Here is a 21,470-nt window from a genome sequence, read left to right on the forward strand (position 1 = left end):
TTGTGAAGAAATTCTGCTATTATATTTCTAATTTAAATTTCTACTTTTTCTGGCAGTTGTTTTGTGAGTTGGAAATACTGTGATGAGTACTTCTTTTGGAAATACATTTTATTCAAAGTATTTTAGCTCAGGTATGGTTGCTTTGTCATCTAATTCAATATCAAAAAAATTTATACTCTACTAACTGTGCCTTAAAAGCACAACATTGGACAACTACTTTTCTTGTTTTGGGATGATGGATATACACTGGTAATAATAAAATGTTATAGCTTGGTAATATACATGGCACTCAAAATGCTATTGAGCTGTAACTGTGTCACGTGGTATGTAGTGTGCTGAGCAGCAGTATGAAATAAGAATCATATCCCATCTGTTTTGCATTTACTAAACTCTACTGTTAAACCATGAAAGCAGCCAGAGACAGTATGTAAACAAATGAGCATGATGTGTTCCAATAAAACTTTATTTATGGACAGTGAAATTCAAATTTCATACAATTTTCATGTCATAAAATGTTATTCTTTTGATTCCTTTTCAACCATTTAAAAATGTAAGAACCAGTCCAACAGCTTAAGGATCCGATACTGTCACTGCTGTGGCTCTGGTTTGATCCCTGGCTCAGGAAATTGCCATGCCATAGGCATGGCCAAAAGAAAAAAAAAAAAAAAAGAGTAAAGACCATTCTTAGGTCACCTGTCATACAAAAGCAGGCGGTGGGCCAGATTTGGCCTGCTGGACATAGTTTTCCTATCTCTGATATAAATAATCTCATTTGTTATTAGTTTTATGCTGATAGTAAAGAAGTACCTATATAAAACTTAGCTATACTATTCAACTAAGAATAACCGAACAATGATTAGTGCTTTCCCAGGTAGCGCACAATTATCCCACCTTCAAAAACTATTTTCCCAACAGAAAGACGGTATTTAAACATATTTATCTGACAAAAAGTTAAATATGATTTGTAATACAGCAAGGCAAAATATAAAATGGTTCAATACTAAAACAACTGAATACTAAAATATGAAATCATACAAATGATATTTCACTACATAGAGGTCTAATGGGGAGATAGAGAAAATATTTCCAATTAAGTGATTGAAGCAATTGGTGTTTTGTCTTCTTAAAAGTCTCTATCTGTCCTCTGGCGTTTAAGAGGTGGATCATCATGAGTCTCTGTAACAAATCCAGAAAACCTATATTAGGTAAGATATTTAACATTTGAAAATACTTTTTAAAAGCATATAATATAGGCATTTAAAAGATTTTTAATCTACTCAACTGATGCATGAAAGAAATAGCATTCCTGTGGATTTATTATTTTAATGAAATAGCTTTCTACTGGACTGAATAGAGTGTCATACTAAAATCTGTAACACTGTGAGCAAGTCACAATTGAATGCCAAAGTGTCTTGAACTGAAATATCTAACTAGAATTAGTTTAACCTATTTCCAAGTTTAAAAAATAATATAAAATATATATGTGGCCCAAGAATGCTTATATGAGTAATATTACAGCTTACATTTAATTTCCCAGAAGTTGCTCACCTTGATTTTCAGTCTGATTCTTGTAGAGTACAGCAGCAGGAATCTGAAAGGTGATGCATAACATTTCCTTGTTGGGGGCCACATTTCTTACTAGGTGAACTGAACTGCCTGCCTCCAAGGAAACACCTAACACAGTTCCAGCTTGTTGCTGAACATCCTTAGCAGGATTAGCATTTTTGGAAAAGCTGTAACAGTGCACTATGGGAAGGAGCTCACTGCTGCATGGCTGTCCATCTAAGAGTGATTTGAAAGCACTGAGAAACTCAACTGCCTTTGCTGGCAAGTTCATGACAATGTGCACAGAGTGTTTTCTTTCTTTTGACAGTAATCCCAGTTGCTGCATTAACTCTTCTCTGACGGGTCCTTGGAGGAAGTCTTTCCCATCCAAGTTAAAGACTTTCACCTTTTGGTCCACTTTATTTAATTTACAATTGTGCAATAGCCATTTATGGGATTCAGGATTGAGATCATTAGCAAATACAGTGCAGTTTTTCTTTGCTGCTGGAATGGCAAAGGGCCCAACCCCAGCAAAAACATCAAATAGGACATCCCCAGGTTTGAGAAGTTCTGTGATACGGCTGTGTTCTGTGGAGAGACGAGGATTCCAATAGACTTTAGAAAAATCAAATTCATAGGTGTAGTTGTTTTCTCGAACCTGCAAAAGGTATTATGCTTTTGGTTAAACTGCTTAGTCTCAAATTCCAGTAACTGATATTGGATGGAGGTACCCCGGCACATACACACATTTAAATTTACTGCTATTAAGAGCAAAGAACAGTGCATTTAAAGGCATTTTAGGGAGCTCCCATCATGGCTCAGCAGTTAGTGAATCTGACTACCATCCATGAAGACATGGGTTCTATCTCTGGCCTCGATTAGTGGGTTAAGGATCCGGCATTGCTGTGAGCTGTGGTATAGGTCGCAGCTGCAGCTCTGATTCAATCCCTAGCCTGGGAGCCTCCATGTGCTGTGGGTGCGGCCCTAAAAAGACAAAATAAATAAATAAATAAATAAATAAATAAATAAATAAATAAAGTACTTTAATTAGAATTCTGATGTTTATATTTGAGCCCTGTTAATATCTTTAGACTTTTTCATGAGGAAAGTCATCTCTTCAAAGCCAAATGGCTCTCTATTTCATCCTAAAGGGCTGTGAAGTGATTCCCCAATCACATTAGGAATTTTTCAGATAAGACAACTGTCTAGCTTAGTTATATTCTCTCTCTTAGTTATATTCTCTTATGTCATCTGATAGGGAAAAAAAAAACCCTGTATTTTCAAACAACATACTACACTTATCTTCATGATGGGTACCTAAGTTGCAGACAGCACTTCCACACAGCAAACAAGCTTTCTTCATTAGTTTTCAGTTTATCAGAGGGAGGCATGACAGATGTCATGTGCCATTGAATTTTGAGGTGTTTTGCTATGTTTTTAGACTTAACAGTTTTCATGTCTATAAATTAAAGCCAGTGTATAGAACAAATCATTCCCCTATTTTCTCCTTTCTCTAATCTGAGTTTTCATGGATAAACTAAATATATACAATGAAGCTAACTAACTCTTGAGCAAAATTAAGACTTTGTAGCAATTTCTTTTGGGACTATCATAAACATGATAGAATATAGAAAACAAAACTAAAATTACAGTTGTGGAATATGACCTCACCCATCATCTTAAGCCCCTTATTTTAATGGCTGAAGAATCAAAGGCCAGAAAGTTCTACGTTCTATAAATGTGATAGATATCATCTGTATTCTCTTTTCATGAACCTTAATTCCAAATTTACATATATTTTTTTTTTCCTCCCAATCACATCAGATGCCCTGGCCACATTATTAAAGTTCCAGAGTTGGAAATGTTTATTCATGATTCTGCCAACTGAAAGTCTTTCTAGGTATATAACCTAGTAGGTTTAACTATGTCTTGGGATGCTTTTCCTGAAATCCTTCTACTCCCCTTTAAGCTCTTTAATGTGAAACACAGATCTACCTTAAAACAATCAGATTCTAAGTGTCTCTCTGGTTTTAGCTAATCTTTGATATCTCACTCAGTATTACTTTTCAAGCAGATTCACTCAGGAATCCTTTTACCTCATAATATACACACATAGTACTTAAATTCTGCATGAGCTCCTATAGTTAATGTGATTCTGTTTGGAGCAAAGATGTTATACTGAGTTTTTACATTTATTTGATAGTATAAATATTAGATATAAAATGTCCTAAGAACAAACTTTAGTTTACTTAGGAAATCAATCCAAGGCATTTATACAATGATAGAAGTTTCTCAGAACTGTAGATCTTCTCTCTGAGAAGAATGATACTACCTGCTACCCTAAGCGTCACTACCAAGTAAAGAACATGAACAGTATTCAGTCAGGGTACGTCTCAGTGTCAGCTGAGATAAACGCTGTTATTACCAAAGGATTCACATTGATATCTTGTTGCCATAACAGACCTCATACATTATACACAAGCATTGGGCAGTGGAGGTTTAGTATTCAGGCAAAGACTGTGCATGGTCTCTGGAGACAGAAGCCTGGCTCCAAACACCCTGCTCAGTCACTCCTTGTAAGTCCATCTGCATAAAGAGAATATTAATAACAACAGCCATTATCTTGTGGGTTTCTGGGATTTGTTATAATTAAAGCTTTTAGCTCAGGACTTAACGGTAAGGGTGTAGGTATTTTAACGTTTTGACACTATTTAATTCTGTCGAAATATTACACTTAAAATACTCACAGTAAGACATCAGGGGTCCAGAATCTTAAAAAATAATTATTTTGCATAAATTCTCTCCTGAGTTTTATTTTAAAAGTCCTGTTTAAAGATACGTCTAGGGAGTTCCCATTATGGCTTAGCCAGTTATGAACCTTCATGAGGATGCAGGTTTGATCCCTAGCCTCACTCACTGGGTTAAGGATCTGGTGTTGCTGTGAGCTGTGGTGTAGGTTGTAGACATGGCTCAGATCCTGCATTGCTGTGGCTGTGGTGTAGGCCAGTAGCTGCAGCTCTGATTCAACTCCTAGCCCGGGAACATGCATATGCTGCAGGTGTGGCCCTAAAAAGGAAAAAAAAAAAAAAGGATATGTCTAGGAGTTTTCACTGTGGTGCAATGGGTTAAGAATCCAACTGCAGTGGCTCAGGTTGCTGCAGAGGTGTGGGTAGGTTTGATCCCCAGCCCAGAGCAGTAAGTTAAAGGACCCAGTGTTGCCTCAGCTGCAGCTTAAGGTTGCAGCTGTGGGTTGGATTCAGTCCCCAGCCTGGGAATTTCTGTATGCCTCAGGTGCAGCCATAAAATTAAAAAAAAAAAATTAATAAAAAAATAAATAAAAAGATATGTCTAACATTTTAGGAGTAGCTTTTGCTATTCAAACTTTTGTCAAGTGGTGGAGCAAGTTTAACTTATTTCCTAGTTTAGGTACAAAATTTCACATACTGTTAACATGTAATTATCTAAGACTTTTAGCTTTAAAAAGTTTATTATACCTAACACTACAGAGGATTTTGGAGATGGAGGATGAGAAACTAGTTTATACCAGGAATCTATTCCTACATATTTTATTTTTTTCTTTGAAATAATTTTTCTTATAAAAGAAATATGTGGTTAAGTAGGAAAGTATAAAGATAACTTTATACTTTATACTTTTTAAATTATAATTGGTCATCAGTAACTACAAATAAAAATATGGTCACTATTAACATTCTGAGGTATATGTGTATTTACATATTCAAAATTATCATAGTTAAAATGGAACTATTATATATACTGTTCTACAACTTATTTTTTGTCACTTAATATGTCAATGGACAATTTATTTTAAGTGTAGAGCTAAATAATCTTTAATGATGGAGTATTCCACTGTGGTATTATACAAGAATTTAATCAGTTCTCTACTGATGACATTTAGATTGTTTCTATTTCTTTATTTTATTATTACTTTTTTCCAAATTATATCCTTGAGATAACTTCCTATAAATGAAATGCCTGGTCAAACGATGTATCTATTCAAAATTGCAAAATACATTTATTACCATACACTCTTCCTGACTCAATTTGCACTCCCATAATACTATATGTAAATGCTCACTCACATTTCACATACTTATCAATATTGGTATTATAAATATTCTTCACCTTTGTCATTTACTCTGATTTTAGACATTGATCTTGATACACACTGTATTAGGAGACAATAAAATACTCTATACCTTGGTCATCATATTCTCCTCCCCAGAAAGTACTTCCATTTGGAAATTTCGGTAGGTATTATCAATATTATTGATTTTATTTACTGCTGAGGTGATTCCTGGATTTTTGTCAATTGTTACTTGGCCTAAAAGAAAAGAATTCATAATAAGTAGCAAACATGAAATGAATATGAACTCTATTTTCTTTTGGTTTATAGACAAAAACTGTATCCTAGTATGTGTAAAGATTCAACAGATTACTAAAGTTAATGCCTGACAGCCCCCAACACAGATACACCAAAAATGTGTGGGTACCTTTCTAAAGAAAAATTTTTGAGGAGTTTTGGTCTAACTAATGTTTTTCACTTAATCTCCTTAAATTTATCAATACAACGATAAGCAAACAGGTAGACCATAGGGAATTGGTCTATAGAATAGAAGAGATGGAAGGACTATGGGAACAATAGAAGAGACGGAAGGACTATGGGAACAAATGACCTTAGAAAATGCCAGCCTGTCCCCACCGGCCTCAAACCAAATGTCTGTTTTATTGTGTATCTGAAACCTACACCTTGGAAATATATATCAGCAAAAATAATGTTTTCAAATAAAAGGAACACAGATTCTTTAGTTTTATCTAAATAAAACATTCATTTACTTAAATTGTTCTTTATGTCAAATATGTGCCACAGCAGAAAAAGCTACAAAGATAAAATTGTACACTGATGCCCTTTAATCAAAGTCTACTTTTTTTGGTGAGCACTTAAAAAGGTATCTATATGCTATCTCATTGTAGAAGGAAAGATAACTTGATTTGTAAGTTAGTAAAAGTACTCCATTATACAAATAGGCTTAAATGCAACCAGAATTTGTCCAATTTCTCTGATAATTAGATACTTGATTTAGAACATGATAATATCAACAAACTCTTGTCAATCATTATTCTTATCTTATTCTGTTTCATGCATCAGAACTCAGTCTTAAAGATATATAAATGTACCATAAATGAGGAAAGAAAAAAAACCTGTTCTGAAGATCTATAGTAAAAGCTTTAAAATTACCCCTTTATAGAAATGTTTCATTTTTAATATATGAGTTTCTCTTTATGAAAAAGTTTATAAAATAAAGTGCTAAAAGGAATGTTTGAGTTAGAATAGGCAATGACTCATAGGAAAACCTAGACTTGACATTTATACCCAGTCATAATTATAAGGATTTGCTTAAGTATTTATTATGTTATCACTATGCATTATCAGCCCCCTTCATCAATAAAAACCAAGGAAATGCCTAATAGCATATCTCTGAAATCCTACCCATGCAAAATACCGAGCACTACATTTTAAAGCTGAAAATAATTCCCACAAGTTCTGACAAATACTCTACATTAAAAAAAAATTAATCTGGAGAATTCACAGACATTAAATATTTACATGAGGATTAGTGCAATTGTGATTAGTCTTCTGCTTCTATCTTATCCCAACGAATAAAAGACCCAGGCTTAAATTCTGGGCTACAGAGGTACAGCATACACAGCATTGTTTCTCTAAGGCTAGAAGCACTAAAAAACAATGTGTGGTGCCTGACATAAACAAGTTGAATTAATTGATCAATGAAAATATGAGTAAACAGTGTCTTGCCCTTTTGACTTAAACATGCAAATTTATGAAACCTTGTATTCAACATAGTCCTAAAGTTTTTTTTTTTTTTCCTAAAGTTTTAATAAGTCCTGGCTACCAAAATGACAAGCTGCCAAAGAATTCTACCAAAGCAAGTGATTCAAGTTTTTACTTATATGCATTGTATACACAAAAGCTTAAACTGATATTTAGAGCTTGCTATGACTCTGGAAAAGGTATTCCAAGATGGCCCTCAAAAGAGAGAGTATGCAGCTAAGATCCAACTTAAAATGTCCTGCTCTTATAATTCAGCATTAAAATTTTTTAAAACTAAAATTAGAACTTGCTCATTGCTTTCTAATATGTATCACTAAGACACACCTACCAATTAAATGCTTGTAAGGTAGCTGATGATCTCGAAGGTTCAGGTGGGCGATATGTCCGACTCGGCTAAACCCTGAAGTCACATCTTGACCTTCAGGGAGCACGGCTCTCAATATTTCTTCTGATTTAAAGTTTTCATAAGTTAGTTCCAAATCATATTTAGATATCTGTGGACTGACATTTAGTTGCTTTAAAATACTGAGTTCTTCTTTCTCAAAGGAATCACTGGTAAAGATTTTATAGGGATTCAACATAATTAGTCTACTTTCTTCATCTTCTGGATCTTCAATCACACGTTTGATGCCTGGGCGCTGCAGTGCTGCCTTTTTAAGGGATCGCATCAACTGATTGACTATTTCTTTCCTCACTTTAAGCACTGGGATGGTGACTGTTTTTTTAAAAGCTGTTCTATCAAGTTTTGTCATTCCTCGAACATCAGAGGGTGGTGAAAACAATTCAGAGTCTCTCCGATTTGTTTCTATTTCAGGCATGGTTGAGAATCTTTTTCTTTGATCCAACGAGAAAATATCAGGTGCTCTGTTAGGTTTCTGTATCAGTGACACCCAAGCTAGTGGAATCGATGATTCTGATTCAGTTATTCCACAGCTTTCCACTTTGAGATGTCTTCTTGAGAATCCAAATCCAAATGGCCTCCATAAGATCCTAAAAAAAAGTATTCATTAAAACAAATACCATAAAGCTACACACTAACTTAACATGTTCACAATAAGTTTGGGGAATAAAATTTTAAATTGTTTTAAATAATGGGTGAATGCTGATGATTAAAACTTTTAGTGGTGTGTGAGAAGAATACTATCATTTCCAGGACAGGATGACCTTTAATGGTGGTAAATAATAAAAGTGCACCTTCTACCCATGTGTTGCCAGGACTAGGGCTTTGTGATCCATCACCCTTCGTTCAGTCAATGGACCTTCCCAACCACAATTTTCTATAGAACATGTTTGGGATTGGAAGGCTGAAGTTTAAGAATCACCACTAAATGAAATGGTCACAATATTTATGACCTTACCAATGGGAATATTTAAAAGGAAATTCTTGTGGATTCCTATTAGGTCAGGTGCTTTACATACATTATCAATCCTTGGGAGGTGTGCATGGTATCACATTCTCATTTTGTAAATGAGTAAACTAAAGCTCAAGGGTAGGTTAATTGGCCCAAATTCCCGTTCCTGCATAGTGGCTGAGCAAGGATTAAATTCCAGGGCCTGGTATTCTTAATATACTTCTACGTTGTCTTCTAAGTTTTACTGCCACAAGTCCTGCCCATAACTAGAGGTTTCAGTATTTTGAGGATGAGGCCTGTTAAGTGTTATACGCATATTCCATTAACAGTATCAGTTATTCATTTTGTTACCGAAAAAGTAACTGTAAAAGGAAAGGGTCCCGTCTGGTAACCCTATAAAGCAACTGTCAAAATTTATAGCCAGGGTTCAAATTGGGTCTAGCAGGTAAACAGATGTGTAATTTACTTTGGGTAAATTACTTGATGTGAGTCTCGGCTTTACATGTGTAAAAATATGGCTAAAGTTCTATCAGAAAGCTTTTGAAAAGATGAACGAGACTCCACACTCCCTGGTACTGTACTCAGACCTAGGCTTGGCACGGCACCCGGGCGGTGGGTGACCTCGCCTAGGCAGCGCAAAGCGGAAAGCCGCCCTGAGCTGACCGGTACGGCCAACACGCCCTCAGCCCCTTCGAACTATCAAAGGTGTAGCGGCCACCATCTCATCAACGTCACTATCCCATTTACCGGCGTCGCTCAGCAGCTGCCTCCCAGAACAACCCCTCACCTCATGCTCTGCTGCAGTTCGGAAATGGGTCGCCGACGGAGAGGCGGGCCCTCGATGACGACATCAATGTTCGTCGCCGAAGGGCGAGCGTCATCAGATCGCGTCGATTACCTTCTTCCTTCCCCGCCCTAGTGAGGTACAGGCACCCGGAAGGGCCGGGAATGCAGCCCCGCCTCTGGCGCGACTCTGGCCGGGAGAGCAGGGGTGGTAGCTGGTAGATGGACTGGGTCGTCGGCCAGCAAGCAGCATGGAGGCGCCGTGGGGGACCATCAGTGCGGAGCCGGGCTGGTTTGTCTCTACCCAGCAGATAGAAGAAGCAGAGGCGGAAGAGTTGAGCCCGTTGCTAAGCAACGTAAGTTAGCACAACTCAAGTCCCGGCACTTTTCTGATGTTCCTGCCAAATACGACGGGGAAAAGAAAGGGGAAGGCGAGGGGAGAAGGAAGAGGCTTAGGGCATGGGGCCCAAAGGCAGCAGCCGAGATTCCGAGATCTGGCGGACTTAATGAGTGTCATAGGAGCCTAACCTGTGCTAGAAAGAACAGCTGAAGTAGAGGTGCAGGCTCAGGTGAAGAGGTGCAGCGGCGAGTTGGAGGCTGGTCACCCCACTTAAAGGAGTAGCCCCAGGATTATGTAACTCCCTGCTGTTTTTTAGCATCTTTGTTGGTTTCTCGGCTTCTCGTTTCCTTCACCAGTCGTGTGAGCTTTGTGCAAGAGTCACAAGATTTTTCTTTTCCCAGCTTAGTCACTGGGGACCTGTAAATAACTTAATGCAGAGATCCTTAATGGTGAAGGAGTGGAGGTGGCCTGATAATAGGTACATAGTACTTTCCCCTGACCCTAAAGCCTGTGCACTCAACTTTTAACTTAAGTCACAGTTTCTAGGACTTTGTTCCCAAATACTGTTTTAGTATTCCATACTGTTTAGTATTCCATAGTGTCCTCGCCAGAGCAACGTGAATCGCTATTTACTGTATCATCATTGTAAGGTGTTCCTGACCATCCTTCCCGTTGGGCAGACTTAATTCATTAAGTATATAAATAGAGATTAATTTTGCTGTCCTAGTCACTGAGGAGCAGCAGAAGTCTACAGTAACCCCATGCTGATTCAATCATGTGAGCTTGGGGCCATGTTCCTGCTCTCTGTCCCCACCCCCATTTTACCCTATCTTCATCTTTTGCAGTCACAAGGTTAGTCATGACTTTTCAGAAGCCGACCTGGTTTCTGTGCTTGGAGTTGATTTTCCTAGGAAACCAGATTCCTGGTGCTGCACTAAGGGGAGGTGAGGAGGGAAGGAAAGGAAACCAGTGCTGGGTTGCTGGTTGAGCCCCTGGTATGTCACATCATGTGTCTGGTTTGCAGATATCCTCCATTGTCTGTCATTTCTTGATGAAATTTGAACCTCACCATTCAAACATTTGACTCTATTAAATTTGTGTGCTTACAGGAACTTCACAGACAGGGATCCCCAGGTGTTTCATTTGGTTTCTCAGTGTTTAATTTGATGAATGCCATCATGGGAAGTGGCATCCTTGGCTTAGCTTATGTTATGGCTCACACTGGCATTCTTGGATTTAGGTGAGTTTTTTTCTTATTTTACCATTACTTTTTTTCCCCCCTTAATTTTGATAGTTCAAAATAAGCAAAGAGATAGGCTGCAGAAGCTGGTACTATACAATTTCTAGTTATTTCTGGGCTTTCAACATTTTCCTCTTAACTTTTATATTGCTGCTAGCCTGTAGCTTGGAGGGATGCTACATAACCTGTATTTTTTTTTTATCCAAAGTGTAGCTAGTTTTAAAAAATGGAAACTTGATCTACACATTTATAACCTTAAGAAGTGGCTTATTTGTTGTGTTAAGTTGGCCAAAGTAAATCAGAGTTTATCAGCCATGCAGATTAATAATAAATAGCAATTTTGTGAGTGCAAATAAAGGACATAATCTTTTCATTTCTCCCCATCTCCTTTCTTCTTACTGTTAAGTAGTCTTGTTTCATCCTCTGAGGCTGGACATATATTCAGTTATTCATCTTTTAAGTCTCAGCTCATATGCCAGTTTGCCACAGATAGAAGACATTCCTGTCTTGTGTTTCCATTGTACTTTGTATATTTGTTCTTTAATTATAATATATTGTAATAATTTGTTTGCAAGTTAGGTTCCCCACTAAACTCTGAAATCCTTTAGGACTAGACCTTATCCTTAGCATCTAGCACCATGCTTAATAGAATGAATGAACAAGTTTGTTTTGTCAGTAGAAGCAGACCTCTTTTTCTAGGAAACTTAAGATACATAGAGAGTTTCATTTAGGTTCATTTTTGCTCTTATTTTGAATTAAAAAAACTATTTTTATTGCCATACCTGTAGCATATGGAAGTTGCTAGGTTAGGGGTCAAATCAGAGCTGCAGCTGCTGGCCTATGCCACAGCCACAGCAACACCAGATCTGAGCCACCTCTGCGACCTAGACACCTGCAGCTTGCGGCAACTCCTGAATCAGATCCTTAACCCACTGAGCGAATCTAATCTGCATCCTCACAGAGACAACTTGGGGTCCTTAACCCACTGAGCCACAATGGGAACTCCTTATTTTGATTTTCTTGATTAGCAAACCAATTTTAAGTAACCCAACTTGCTTTTATTATGGAATGTATTCACAAACTTTCATAATTTTAAAACTTCAAACCTGTGTGACACCTTAGGCAAGACATTATCAGAGGATTTATATTTTAGTCCCCTTTGAGAAATTATATTTTAAAATCCATAAAGGGTCTTATATGTAGATGTGTACTACTGAATGTGTGCTTGCTGAATCCTATCACAGTTTCCATTTTGTGATGTCAAACTGTTATTTTGTCAGGTTTCCTGAGTCAGTTGACAAGTGTACTTTCACTTCTCTGTTCTGTTACTTATTAGCAAGTATTAAGTAGACTACAACCATAGTATTTCTTCAGCTTAGAGGGGACTCCACTGGGGACAGCTTTCTAGAAGCTTGTCCTACCAGTATCTTCCTGAGAATAAGTAGGGGGTTATGCATGTTGTTTCTGTTCACACTTTTGGTGAGAGGACCTCAATTATTACATTGCACATTTTCCAAATGGCATCATTATAAATGTGTTAACTGGATGTTTCTGGTTTAGTTTGGTGAGTGTGTGGGTTTAACAGATGCTAGGAACTGCAGTGTTAATTCACAATTATAGGTGAAGGTATGCTAAGGAGGTATACATCATTGGAAGGACAAGAAACGAAGAAAGGAAAAAGAAGACAATGATATTTAACAACTGAAATGTCTCTTTAGACTTAGAATAAGGAGAGATAATAAAAGGGATACATTGCAAAATGACTGGCTGAGCCAGCAGTCAGCAGACAAGAGGGCTGAAGAAGGAAATTTGTTTTAAGTGAAGTTTTTTTTCTGATTTTTTAAAAAATTTCAAAGCAGTATATTTTCATTTGAATAAATTTTGGTGAATACAGAAAGTATCTTCTTATTTTCTTTAATGATCATAATCCAACTACTCAGAGACAGTCCCTGTGAATATTTGGATGTGAAAAAAATTTTGTCCTTGTAGTGGGATAGCATAAATAAGAAACCTTTGGGGGATTTGACCATGAATTCTTTTACATTTTAGTTTGTTGCTGCTGATAGTTGCTCTGCTGGCTTCTTACTCAGTTCATCTCCTGCTTAGTATGTGTATTCAGACAGGTGAGTAAAATACTGTGCTGATTCATTTGATGAAGCAGCTCTTTAAGACTTTAAGAGCTCTTTAAGACTGAGCTCTTTAAGACTGCATGCATTGGATTGGCTATCTCCAATCTGAGTTCCAGCAGGCATACATCATTATTAGGTAGGCGGTTGAAGTAGAGAATTTCAAAAGGTCTGGATGGATAGACCCAGTCCTACGGGGGAATATCCCAGGACAGAATGGGTGGAGGACACTAGCATTCTTACCTGCCTTTCTCTACGACAAAGGACATGGTTTTCTGGGTTAAAGTAGATTAAAGGAAACACCTACAAGGTGTTTAAAGGATCCAGACCTTGTGTTATGGGGAAGTAATAGATAAGCGTTCGTTGGGATCACATTTCTCCTAGAGTGATCATTTCCTCAAAAACACCTCCCCAGGAGTTCCCGTCGTGGCGCAGTGGTTAACGAATCCCACTAGGAACCATGAGGTTTCGGGTTCGGTCCCTGCCCTTGCTCAGTGGGTTAACGATCCGGCATTGCCGTGAGCTGTGGTATAGGTTGCAGACGCGGCTTGGATCCCGCGTTGCCGTGGCTCTGGCATAGGCCAGTGGCTATAGCTCCGATTCGACCCCTAGCCTGGGAACCTCCATATGCCTCGGGAGCCCCCCAAAGAAATAGCAAAAAGACAAAACAAACAAAAACAAACAAACAAAAAAACACCTCCCCAGATCTACTACTGCCTTCTTTGCTCCCCACCCTGATTCCTGTTTTTATATATAAAAATATATATAATTTTTAAATTATGTTTTCCATTTTGGGAACTTTATTATGCAATCCAGTCATGTATTAAATAAGTTATTTTACATTGCAATAAATAAAAGTATATGAATTACAGAATAGCTTTCACAAGGTTTTCCTTTTGGCATTAACAAATACTCTGTGCCCATCATTCCTGGTCTTTTTATCTGTCAGGTCTTTTCTGTCTTTGCATTAGCTTAGTTATGATGGTAAAATCATGAGTTTAATTCTTATGTGGGTGGGTTCACTTTGCTCTGTCTGATCTTATAGTTTTCAGACTTTAAGAAGCAGGAGAGATACATAAAATAAATAAAAATGAGATTATTCTGGCTGAAACAGGTGAGAGAAGCCCACAGGTATTTCTGTTGTATTTTAAGACTCTTCAAAACATAATTCTAAATCCACAGTTATAGTTTAATGTAATCTATATATCAAACACACCTGCAGATCTTTCTATAAACAGAAGTTTCTAAGCCTCAGGGATTTTAATTCCAAGAACCTGATGTGGGATTCAAGATTAGGTTTTCAAAAGTTGTCTAGCTGACTCTTATGCAAAACTGATTTAGGATCCACAGTTTATAGCTGTAACTTGTGCTCATGCTTTTGGCCATCCAGTCCACAAATATATCCCTCTGCTTTCAGAGGGCGTGAGCAATGTGCAGACAGATAAAAATACTAGGAAACAATGCAGTGATACTAATCTCAAAGTAACAAGTTGTTTACAACAGCATTCCAAGATCAAGAGTAACAGCATTAAATGAGTGTATTTATAAATTCTGCCAAAACTCGACTAAAATTTAAACATGTTTTGAAATGTTGCTTCTTTGTGCAAAAATTTGTTTTTGTTTAATAGTAATAGTTTATCTAACATCTTCATAGGTTATTTGTCATGGATTCTACTAATATATTAGTCAACTGTGTGGCAATTATGTCTTCATTAACTAAAGTGTCTTGCCTTATTAATTTTAATTATTTGGAAGTAATATTCAATTTATAAAGATTTCCGAGTAGTGCTAAATGTTTTGCTCTTCTTCAGTTCATCTATATTTAACTTTAAAATCCTAATACTGTTGTTCTTTTCTGTACCTTTGGGACATATAAAGTGAAAACCTCTGTTTCTCTTTTTTTTTTCTTTTTCTTTGATTTTTGTAGCTTACTTGGTCCATGAACTAACTTCTTCATGGTTCTTCATATACACTGATGCACCTGTCTTCCATTGATTGAATTCCTTCAGTCCTTGTAAAATTCTCTATGGAGGTAGGCTTTAAAAAATAAAAAATAAGTAAGTAAATAAATAAATGAGAGAATAATGTGTAGCTAAATTTTCTCCTCAGTTTATTTGGCTGTAATAATGGAGTGTTGAGCTCGGATTGGATCCATTGGTCAGAAAGGTCTTTTATAAGTCTTTATAAATTTATCCTCTTCATTTCTTTGCATGGAACGCAAGAGAAATTTTTTTTTTTTTTCTATTTCTTGGGCCGCTCCCGCGGCATATGGAGGTTCCCATGCTAGGGGTCGAATCGGAGCTGTAGCCTCCGGCCTACGCCAGAGCCATAGCAACGCAGGATCTGAGCCGCGTCTGCAACCTACACCACAGCTCACGGCAACGCCGGATCGTTAACCCACTGAGCAAGGGCAGGGACCGAACCCACAACCTCATGGTTCCTAGTTGGATTCGTTAACCACTGCGCCACGACGGGAACTCCCCAAGAAATTTTTATCTTTATAAAAGTAAAGGATTTCTTCTCATGAAATTCTGCTGTTTTAGGTTTTCTTTTCTTTTTTTTGTCTTTTGACCTTTTAGGGCCACACCCGTGGCATATGGAGGTTCCCAGGCCAGGTGTCTAATTGGAGCTGTTGCTGCCACCCTACGCCAGAGCCACAGCAACGCCAGATCCAAGCCTTGTCTGCGACATGCACCACAGCTCACAGCAACGCTGAATCCTATAACCCGCTGAGTGAGGCCAGGGATTGAACCCGCAACCTCATGGTTCCTAGTTGGATTCGTTTCTGCTGCGCCACGACGGGAACTCCCTATTTTCATTTTATATAGGATTTAGGATCTGTCTGGACTTTTCTTAGGAGCTGAGATGGCATATAAGATACTTTAATCTCTAGCCTTAGTTTGCCATCTATAAAGGTAATAATACTTTCCTCTTGGGATTATTGTGAGAATGAAATATAATAACATATATAAAATGTCAGGTCCTTGGTAAATGCTGGTTTCTATTATTATAAATTCTGATTGGGCCAAAGCTTATAAGGATTGCAAGGGTTGTACATACTGCTGTCTCAGAAACAGCTGGCTCACCATGATTCCTTGGGGAGATTTTTATGCTCTGGGAGTTAATGGGCAGCCCCCCTCCTCTGGCCTCCACATCAGTGTCAGCAGAAGGGACTAGAGTCTTTAGAGTCTTAGAACTCAGTATGCATCTGGTCAAATCCCCATTCCCTAGTATTTGATCCCCACCACTCATTGCATTGTCATCATTATTTGCATTGAGATCATTTGGATTAATGACATTAAACCATTTATCTCAATTTATGTTCATCTCTTCAGGAAACCAAGGTTATTGTTTATTTCCCAGACTCATCCTGTATGGCTCTGTCATCCATTTTCTGACCTTATCTCTCACTTCTCCCCACTTCCTAAAACCCTTCCAGTGAGCCTTCTCGGTCACTCATCAGTAAAAAACCCTTGTGTTCTTAACTCTTTTCTCTACATTAACTTTCTTACTCTAGGGAACCTAAGGCTTCTCTGAGGATGCTGCTTTCTTTGTAGTTCTCGCCAGTGGCCACTCTTTTCTCTTCCACGTCCTTCAGACAGGTCTAGAGGTGGATAGGTAGAGGTCTCCTAAGGATTGTCCCTGCAGCAGCTTTGGCCCAGGGAACTTCCACATGCTTGAGGGTGTGGCCAAAAAGTTAAAAAATAAAGATGGGATGGGTGTCCTGGTTGCACCTCATTTTCACTTCTCAACCACCTCCCTCTCCCTAAGCCTCCAGCTTTGACCTTCATAACTCTGTTGCCCATGGCCCCCTTAGGATTAACATGTACAGAATCCTCAGCCACTTTCTGTCATTTTATAAACATTTAAGCTTCTGCTTTCCTTTCAGTTTTTGCAGTATTACCCCTGTCGTGATTCTGGATGATTCAATATCCATGTGGATAATCTTTTCAATACTTTTATTTCCTTAACCTCTTCTCTTCTAATGATTATCTCCCCTGCCTACCCTCAGCTACTAATTTCCATGGTCATGCCATTGACTTTGTCATTGCCAAAATTTCATCCCCTCCAAAAGCTTTTAAAATTTTTTGTCATTCCCTCAGGTACTCCAATTCTGTCAATTCTTCTCCCCTACCAGGACTTCAACTCATTGATTTACCACCTTTGCACTATCCTTTACACTCTTATCCATATTTCACCTTTTTTATCCAGTTGAAGTTTTTGCTATGTTATTCCCTTGATCCTCCCTTGCTCCTCCTTTTCATTATGTTACTTCCCTCACAAAACTCCAACCATGGTTAAATGTAACTGCCTACTTTACACATGCACTTGTGAAGTTGAATGTTCCTGAGGAAAAGCCACAACCATGAGGATTAATTTTACTGTAATTCACTGTCTAGTGGACCTGTGATACTATTCTTCTTACCTTCTTTAGTTCATAATCACTTGCTTACTCTGCTATCTTGAGGATGATTTTTTTTCATTTCTTCTTTCCCTCAAACCTTCAACACATTCTCCTTGATTTCATTCTTAGCTTATATCCTCAATTTCTGTTTCACTGAGAAAATAGAAACAGTCATAAAAGAACTTTATAAGGCTTGCTACCACATCTACCTCCCATGTTCCTCTGTGTCCTCTCTTCTGTTATTTTGGATGAGCTCTTTATGTTCCTATCCGAGGCCAGCCCCTGACTTATGCTGTGATCCTGTCACCTCTCAGCTACATCACTCTATCCACTTTCTCCCCTTTCTCTTCTTCTTCATCATCTTTGTTCCTTTCTGTTTTCTTATCAGTTTACAAAATAGTCAATAATTCTTTCCATTTTAAAAATGACTCCAGGAGTTCCCATTGTGGCTCATCAGGTTAGGAACCAAACTAGTATCATGAAGATGTGGGTTTGATCCCTGGCCTTGCTCAGTGGGTTAAGGATCCGGTGTTGCTGCAAGCTGCAATGTAGGTTGCAGATATGGCTCGGATCCATTGTTGCTGTGGCTGTGGCTGTGCCGTAGGCTGGCAGCTGCAGCCCTGATTCAGCCCTTGGTGCGGTAACTTCCATATGTCACAGGTACAGCTGTAAAAAAAAAAAAAAATGACCCCACATTCATTCAGTATGCTTTCATAGTAAAACTCCTCAAAATAGTTATATATTCCAGATACTTCCCCTTCCTCCTATTCTCTCTTGAATACTCTTCAATCAGGCTTTCCCAATTATTCCACAGAAATTATTATACCAGCAACTTCCATGTTTCTAAATCTGGTGATCAGTTTTGCCTTTATCTTAGCTGATTGTTCAGCAGCATTTAACACAGTTGATCACAACTTCCTCTGTAAAAACACTTATTAACACTCTCTGGGTTTTCTTCCTATTTCATAGGACACTCTTTTCTTCTGATGGATCATTTTCATCTCTTCTAAACAATGGATTACCCTGAGACTATTCCTCTGATCTTTTTTCTTCTATGTTCTTGGGCTCATGATGGCCCCCAAATTTATACTCTGGCTTGGATCTCTTCCCTTGAATTTCAGTCTCCTATCCAACTTCCTCCATGGCACTTCCACTTAGATATCTAATATACATCTCAAATTTATCACACTCTCTATCTTTGTACTGCCAGTTTTACCTCCCGCTCTTTACTCATCTAAGTAAATGGTAAGTCTTCCTTCTAGTTGCTCAGGCCAAAGATCTTGGAGGTATTCTAAACTCTCTCTCTCTCTTTTTTTTTCCCCTTACACTTCAAATGCAAGTTTTAAATGTGAGAAAGTATCTGTTCTATAATTTTGAAAGTAAAATGTTGACAAAACAATTGTGCAGACCATGGTGAAAAGTTATAGAGGTTACCCTTTGATTCAGCATTTGTGAGTTGAAACTTTATGTCTACACAAAAACCTGTACATGGAAGGTTTATTTATAATTGCTAGAACTTAGAAGCGACTAATATGTCCTTCAGTAGGTGAATGGATAAACTGTAGTTCATCCAGAGAATAGATTATTCAGCACTAAAGAGAAATGAGATATCAGGCCATGAAAAGACATGGAAGAACCTTATAAATGCATATTGCTAAGTGAAAGAAGCCAATCTAAAAAGACTGCATTCTGGAGTTCCCGTTGTGGCGCAGTGGTTAGCGAATCCGACTAGGAACCATGAGGTTGCGGGTTCGATCCCTGCCCTTGCTCAGTGGGTTAAAGATCCGGCATTGCCATGAACTGTGGTGTAGGTCGCAGACGTGGCTCGGATCCCGCGTTGCTGTGGCTCCGGTGTAGGCTGGCAGCTACAGCTCCGATTCGACCCCTAGCCCAGGAACCTCCATATGCCGCAGGAGCGGCCCAAGAAATGGCAAAAAGACAAAAAAATTAAAAAAATAAAAAGACTGCATTCTGTATGGGTCCCTCTATATGACATTCTGGAAAAGACGAAACTATGAAGATAGTGAAAAGATCAATAGTTGCCAGGGGTTAGGGAGGGAGGAGGAATGAATAGGTAGAGCACTGCAGATTTTTAGGGCATTGAAACTATTCTGTATGATGCTATCCTGGTAGCTTTATGTCATTATTCATTTGTCAAAACCCATAGAATGTACAACACCAAGAGTGAACTCTATAAACTGTGGACTTAGGGTGATAATGATTATCAATATAGAGTCACTGCTGTAACAAATGTACCACTCTGGTGGAGGGTGTTGATAGTGGGAGAGGCTATCGTTGTGTGGGGTAGAGGGCATATGAGAACTATATGTACCATCTACTCAGAAAACCGCTGTAAAAGTCTGTTTAAAAATTACATGGAAAGAAACAAACTCAGAGGAAACGAAAAAGAATGCAGAGATCAAATGAAAACTTAAAAAATGACTATTTAATAGCTTCAGAGAACTAAGAAGATATTGCATCTTTGAAACAAGAACAAGAAATTATTTAAAGGGTATAGGGAGAAAATGAATGAAAATGGGAGAGAATAAAAGAAAATGAGAGGATCAGTCTGGGACGTTCAACATACAAATAATAGGAATTCCATGAAAAGAGAGGAGAAAAAAACTAGATGGTAGAAAACTATCAACAAAATGATACAAACAAAGTTTTTATAACTGGAAGAAATTAGTTTCCAGATTGAAAGGACTCTTCCTGGTAACCAGTAATTATAATAATTGTAAAAGAATTCGTACCAAAGAGTTCCTGCTATGGTGCAGTGGGTTAAGAATCCAGCTACAGTGGCTTGGGTTGCTGCAGAGGCACAGCCTGGCACAGTGGGTTAAAGGATCTGGCATTACTGCAACTGTGGCATAGGTCGTAGCTGTGGCTTGGATTCTGTCCCTGGCCCAGAAACTTCCATATGCCGCAGGTGTGGCCATTAAAAAAAAAAAATTCATTGCAAGATATTGTGAAAAATCAGAAAAATAATATACTAAAAGCTTTGAGAGAGGAGAAGCAAATAAAAAATTCTCATACAAATAATCAAAAATTATAATAGCGAAAAGGCTTATCAGGAAGTACTATAAGTAAGAAGACTAGCAGTTTCCATCATGGCTCAGGAGAAATGAATCTGATTAGCATCCATGAGGACTCAGGTTTGATCCCTGGACTTGCTCAGTGGGTTAAGTATCAGGTGTTGACGTGAGCTGTGGTGTAGGTTGCAGATGTGGCTCAGATCTGGCATTGTGGCTGTGGCTGGCAGCTATAGTTCTGATTCGACCCCTAGCCTGGGAACCTCCATATGCTATGGGTGCGGCCCTAAAAAGACCAAAAAAAAAAAAAGAAAAAAAAGAAGACTATAAAGTAATAGCTTCAAAATTCTTAGAGAAAATGATTTCAATATAAATGTCTATACTCAGCCAAACTATCATTTATGAATGTAGGTAGAATAATGACATTTTCATACATGCAAGGGCTAAAAAAATTATTTCCTTTCACTCTTACTTAATGAACAGTGGAGGATGCCATTTACCAAAATTAGGGCGTGCCAAAAAAATAAATAAATAAACAATAATAATAATAGGGAATCTAGCACATGGGAGAAGTAGAGGGAATTCCCAGGACAACAGCTGAGATCCAGATCCAAGAGCCACTTGCAGATTGGAATAGTTCTTTCACAAAGGCACAGTCAGCTCTCCAGGCCTTGTTTGCCTTCAGGATTGTGTTCCAGATGGAAACCCTTTTCTTTTTTTTCTTCCTAAAGGAAGTGCCTTTCTCATTTGTCTCTTTAACATTAATTTGTACTAACAA

General features: G+C 38.0%; 2 protein-coding genes across 2 annotated transcripts in view; one reads left to right on the forward strand and one right to left on the reverse strand.

Moving 5' to 3' along the window:
• Positions 1-450: 450 nt before the first annotated feature.
• On the reverse strand, positions 451-9,634 carry TRMT5 (tRNA methyltransferase 5). The gene is made up of 5 exons (XM_047767473.1): positions 9,554-9,634; positions 7,743-8,404; positions 5,763-5,887; positions 1,549-2,203; positions 451-1,176 (listed from the first exon to the last, which is right to left on the reverse strand). The coding sequence occupies exons 1-5, from the start codon at positions 9,556-9,558 to the stop codon at positions 1,124-1,126; spliced, it is 1,500 nt and encodes a 499-aa protein (XP_047623429.1). The 5' UTR covers positions 9,559-9,634; the 3' UTR covers positions 451-1,123.
• A 36-nt stretch (positions 9,635-9,670) lies between these two features.
• Positions 9,671-21,470, forward strand: part of SLC38A6 (solute carrier family 38 member 6) — a 63,965-nt gene continuing 52,165 nt past the window's right edge. Inside the window, exons 1-3 of the mRNA XM_047767474.1 lie at positions 9,671-9,905; positions 10,999-11,129; positions 13,179-13,252. Of these exons, the coding sequence (XP_047623430.1) occupies positions 9,801-9,905; positions 10,999-11,129; positions 13,179-13,252 (310 nt within the window). The 5' untranslated portion in view covers positions 9,671-9,800. The remainder of the gene's footprint in view (positions 9,906-10,998; positions 11,130-13,178; positions 13,253-21,470) is intronic.

This window comes from Phacochoerus africanus, chromosome 2 (assembly GCF_016906955.1).
Source record: "Phacochoerus africanus isolate WHEZ1 chromosome 2, ROS_Pafr_v1, whole genome shotgun sequence".
NCBI classification, from domain to species: domain Eukaryota; kingdom Metazoa; phylum Chordata; class Mammalia; order Artiodactyla; family Suidae; genus Phacochoerus; species Phacochoerus africanus.

Coding starts and splice junctions, on each gene's coding strand:
- TRMT5 (XM_047767473.1), bottom strand. Junction 5,888..7,742: donor ACCTTACAAGCATTTAATTG/GTAGGTGTGTCT, acceptor CTTTTCTTTTAG/GCCAAGTAACAATTGACAAA. Junction 1,177..1,548: donor GAATCAGACTGAAAATCAAG/GTGAGCAACTTC, acceptor GATTTGTTACAG/AGACTCATGATGATCCACCT.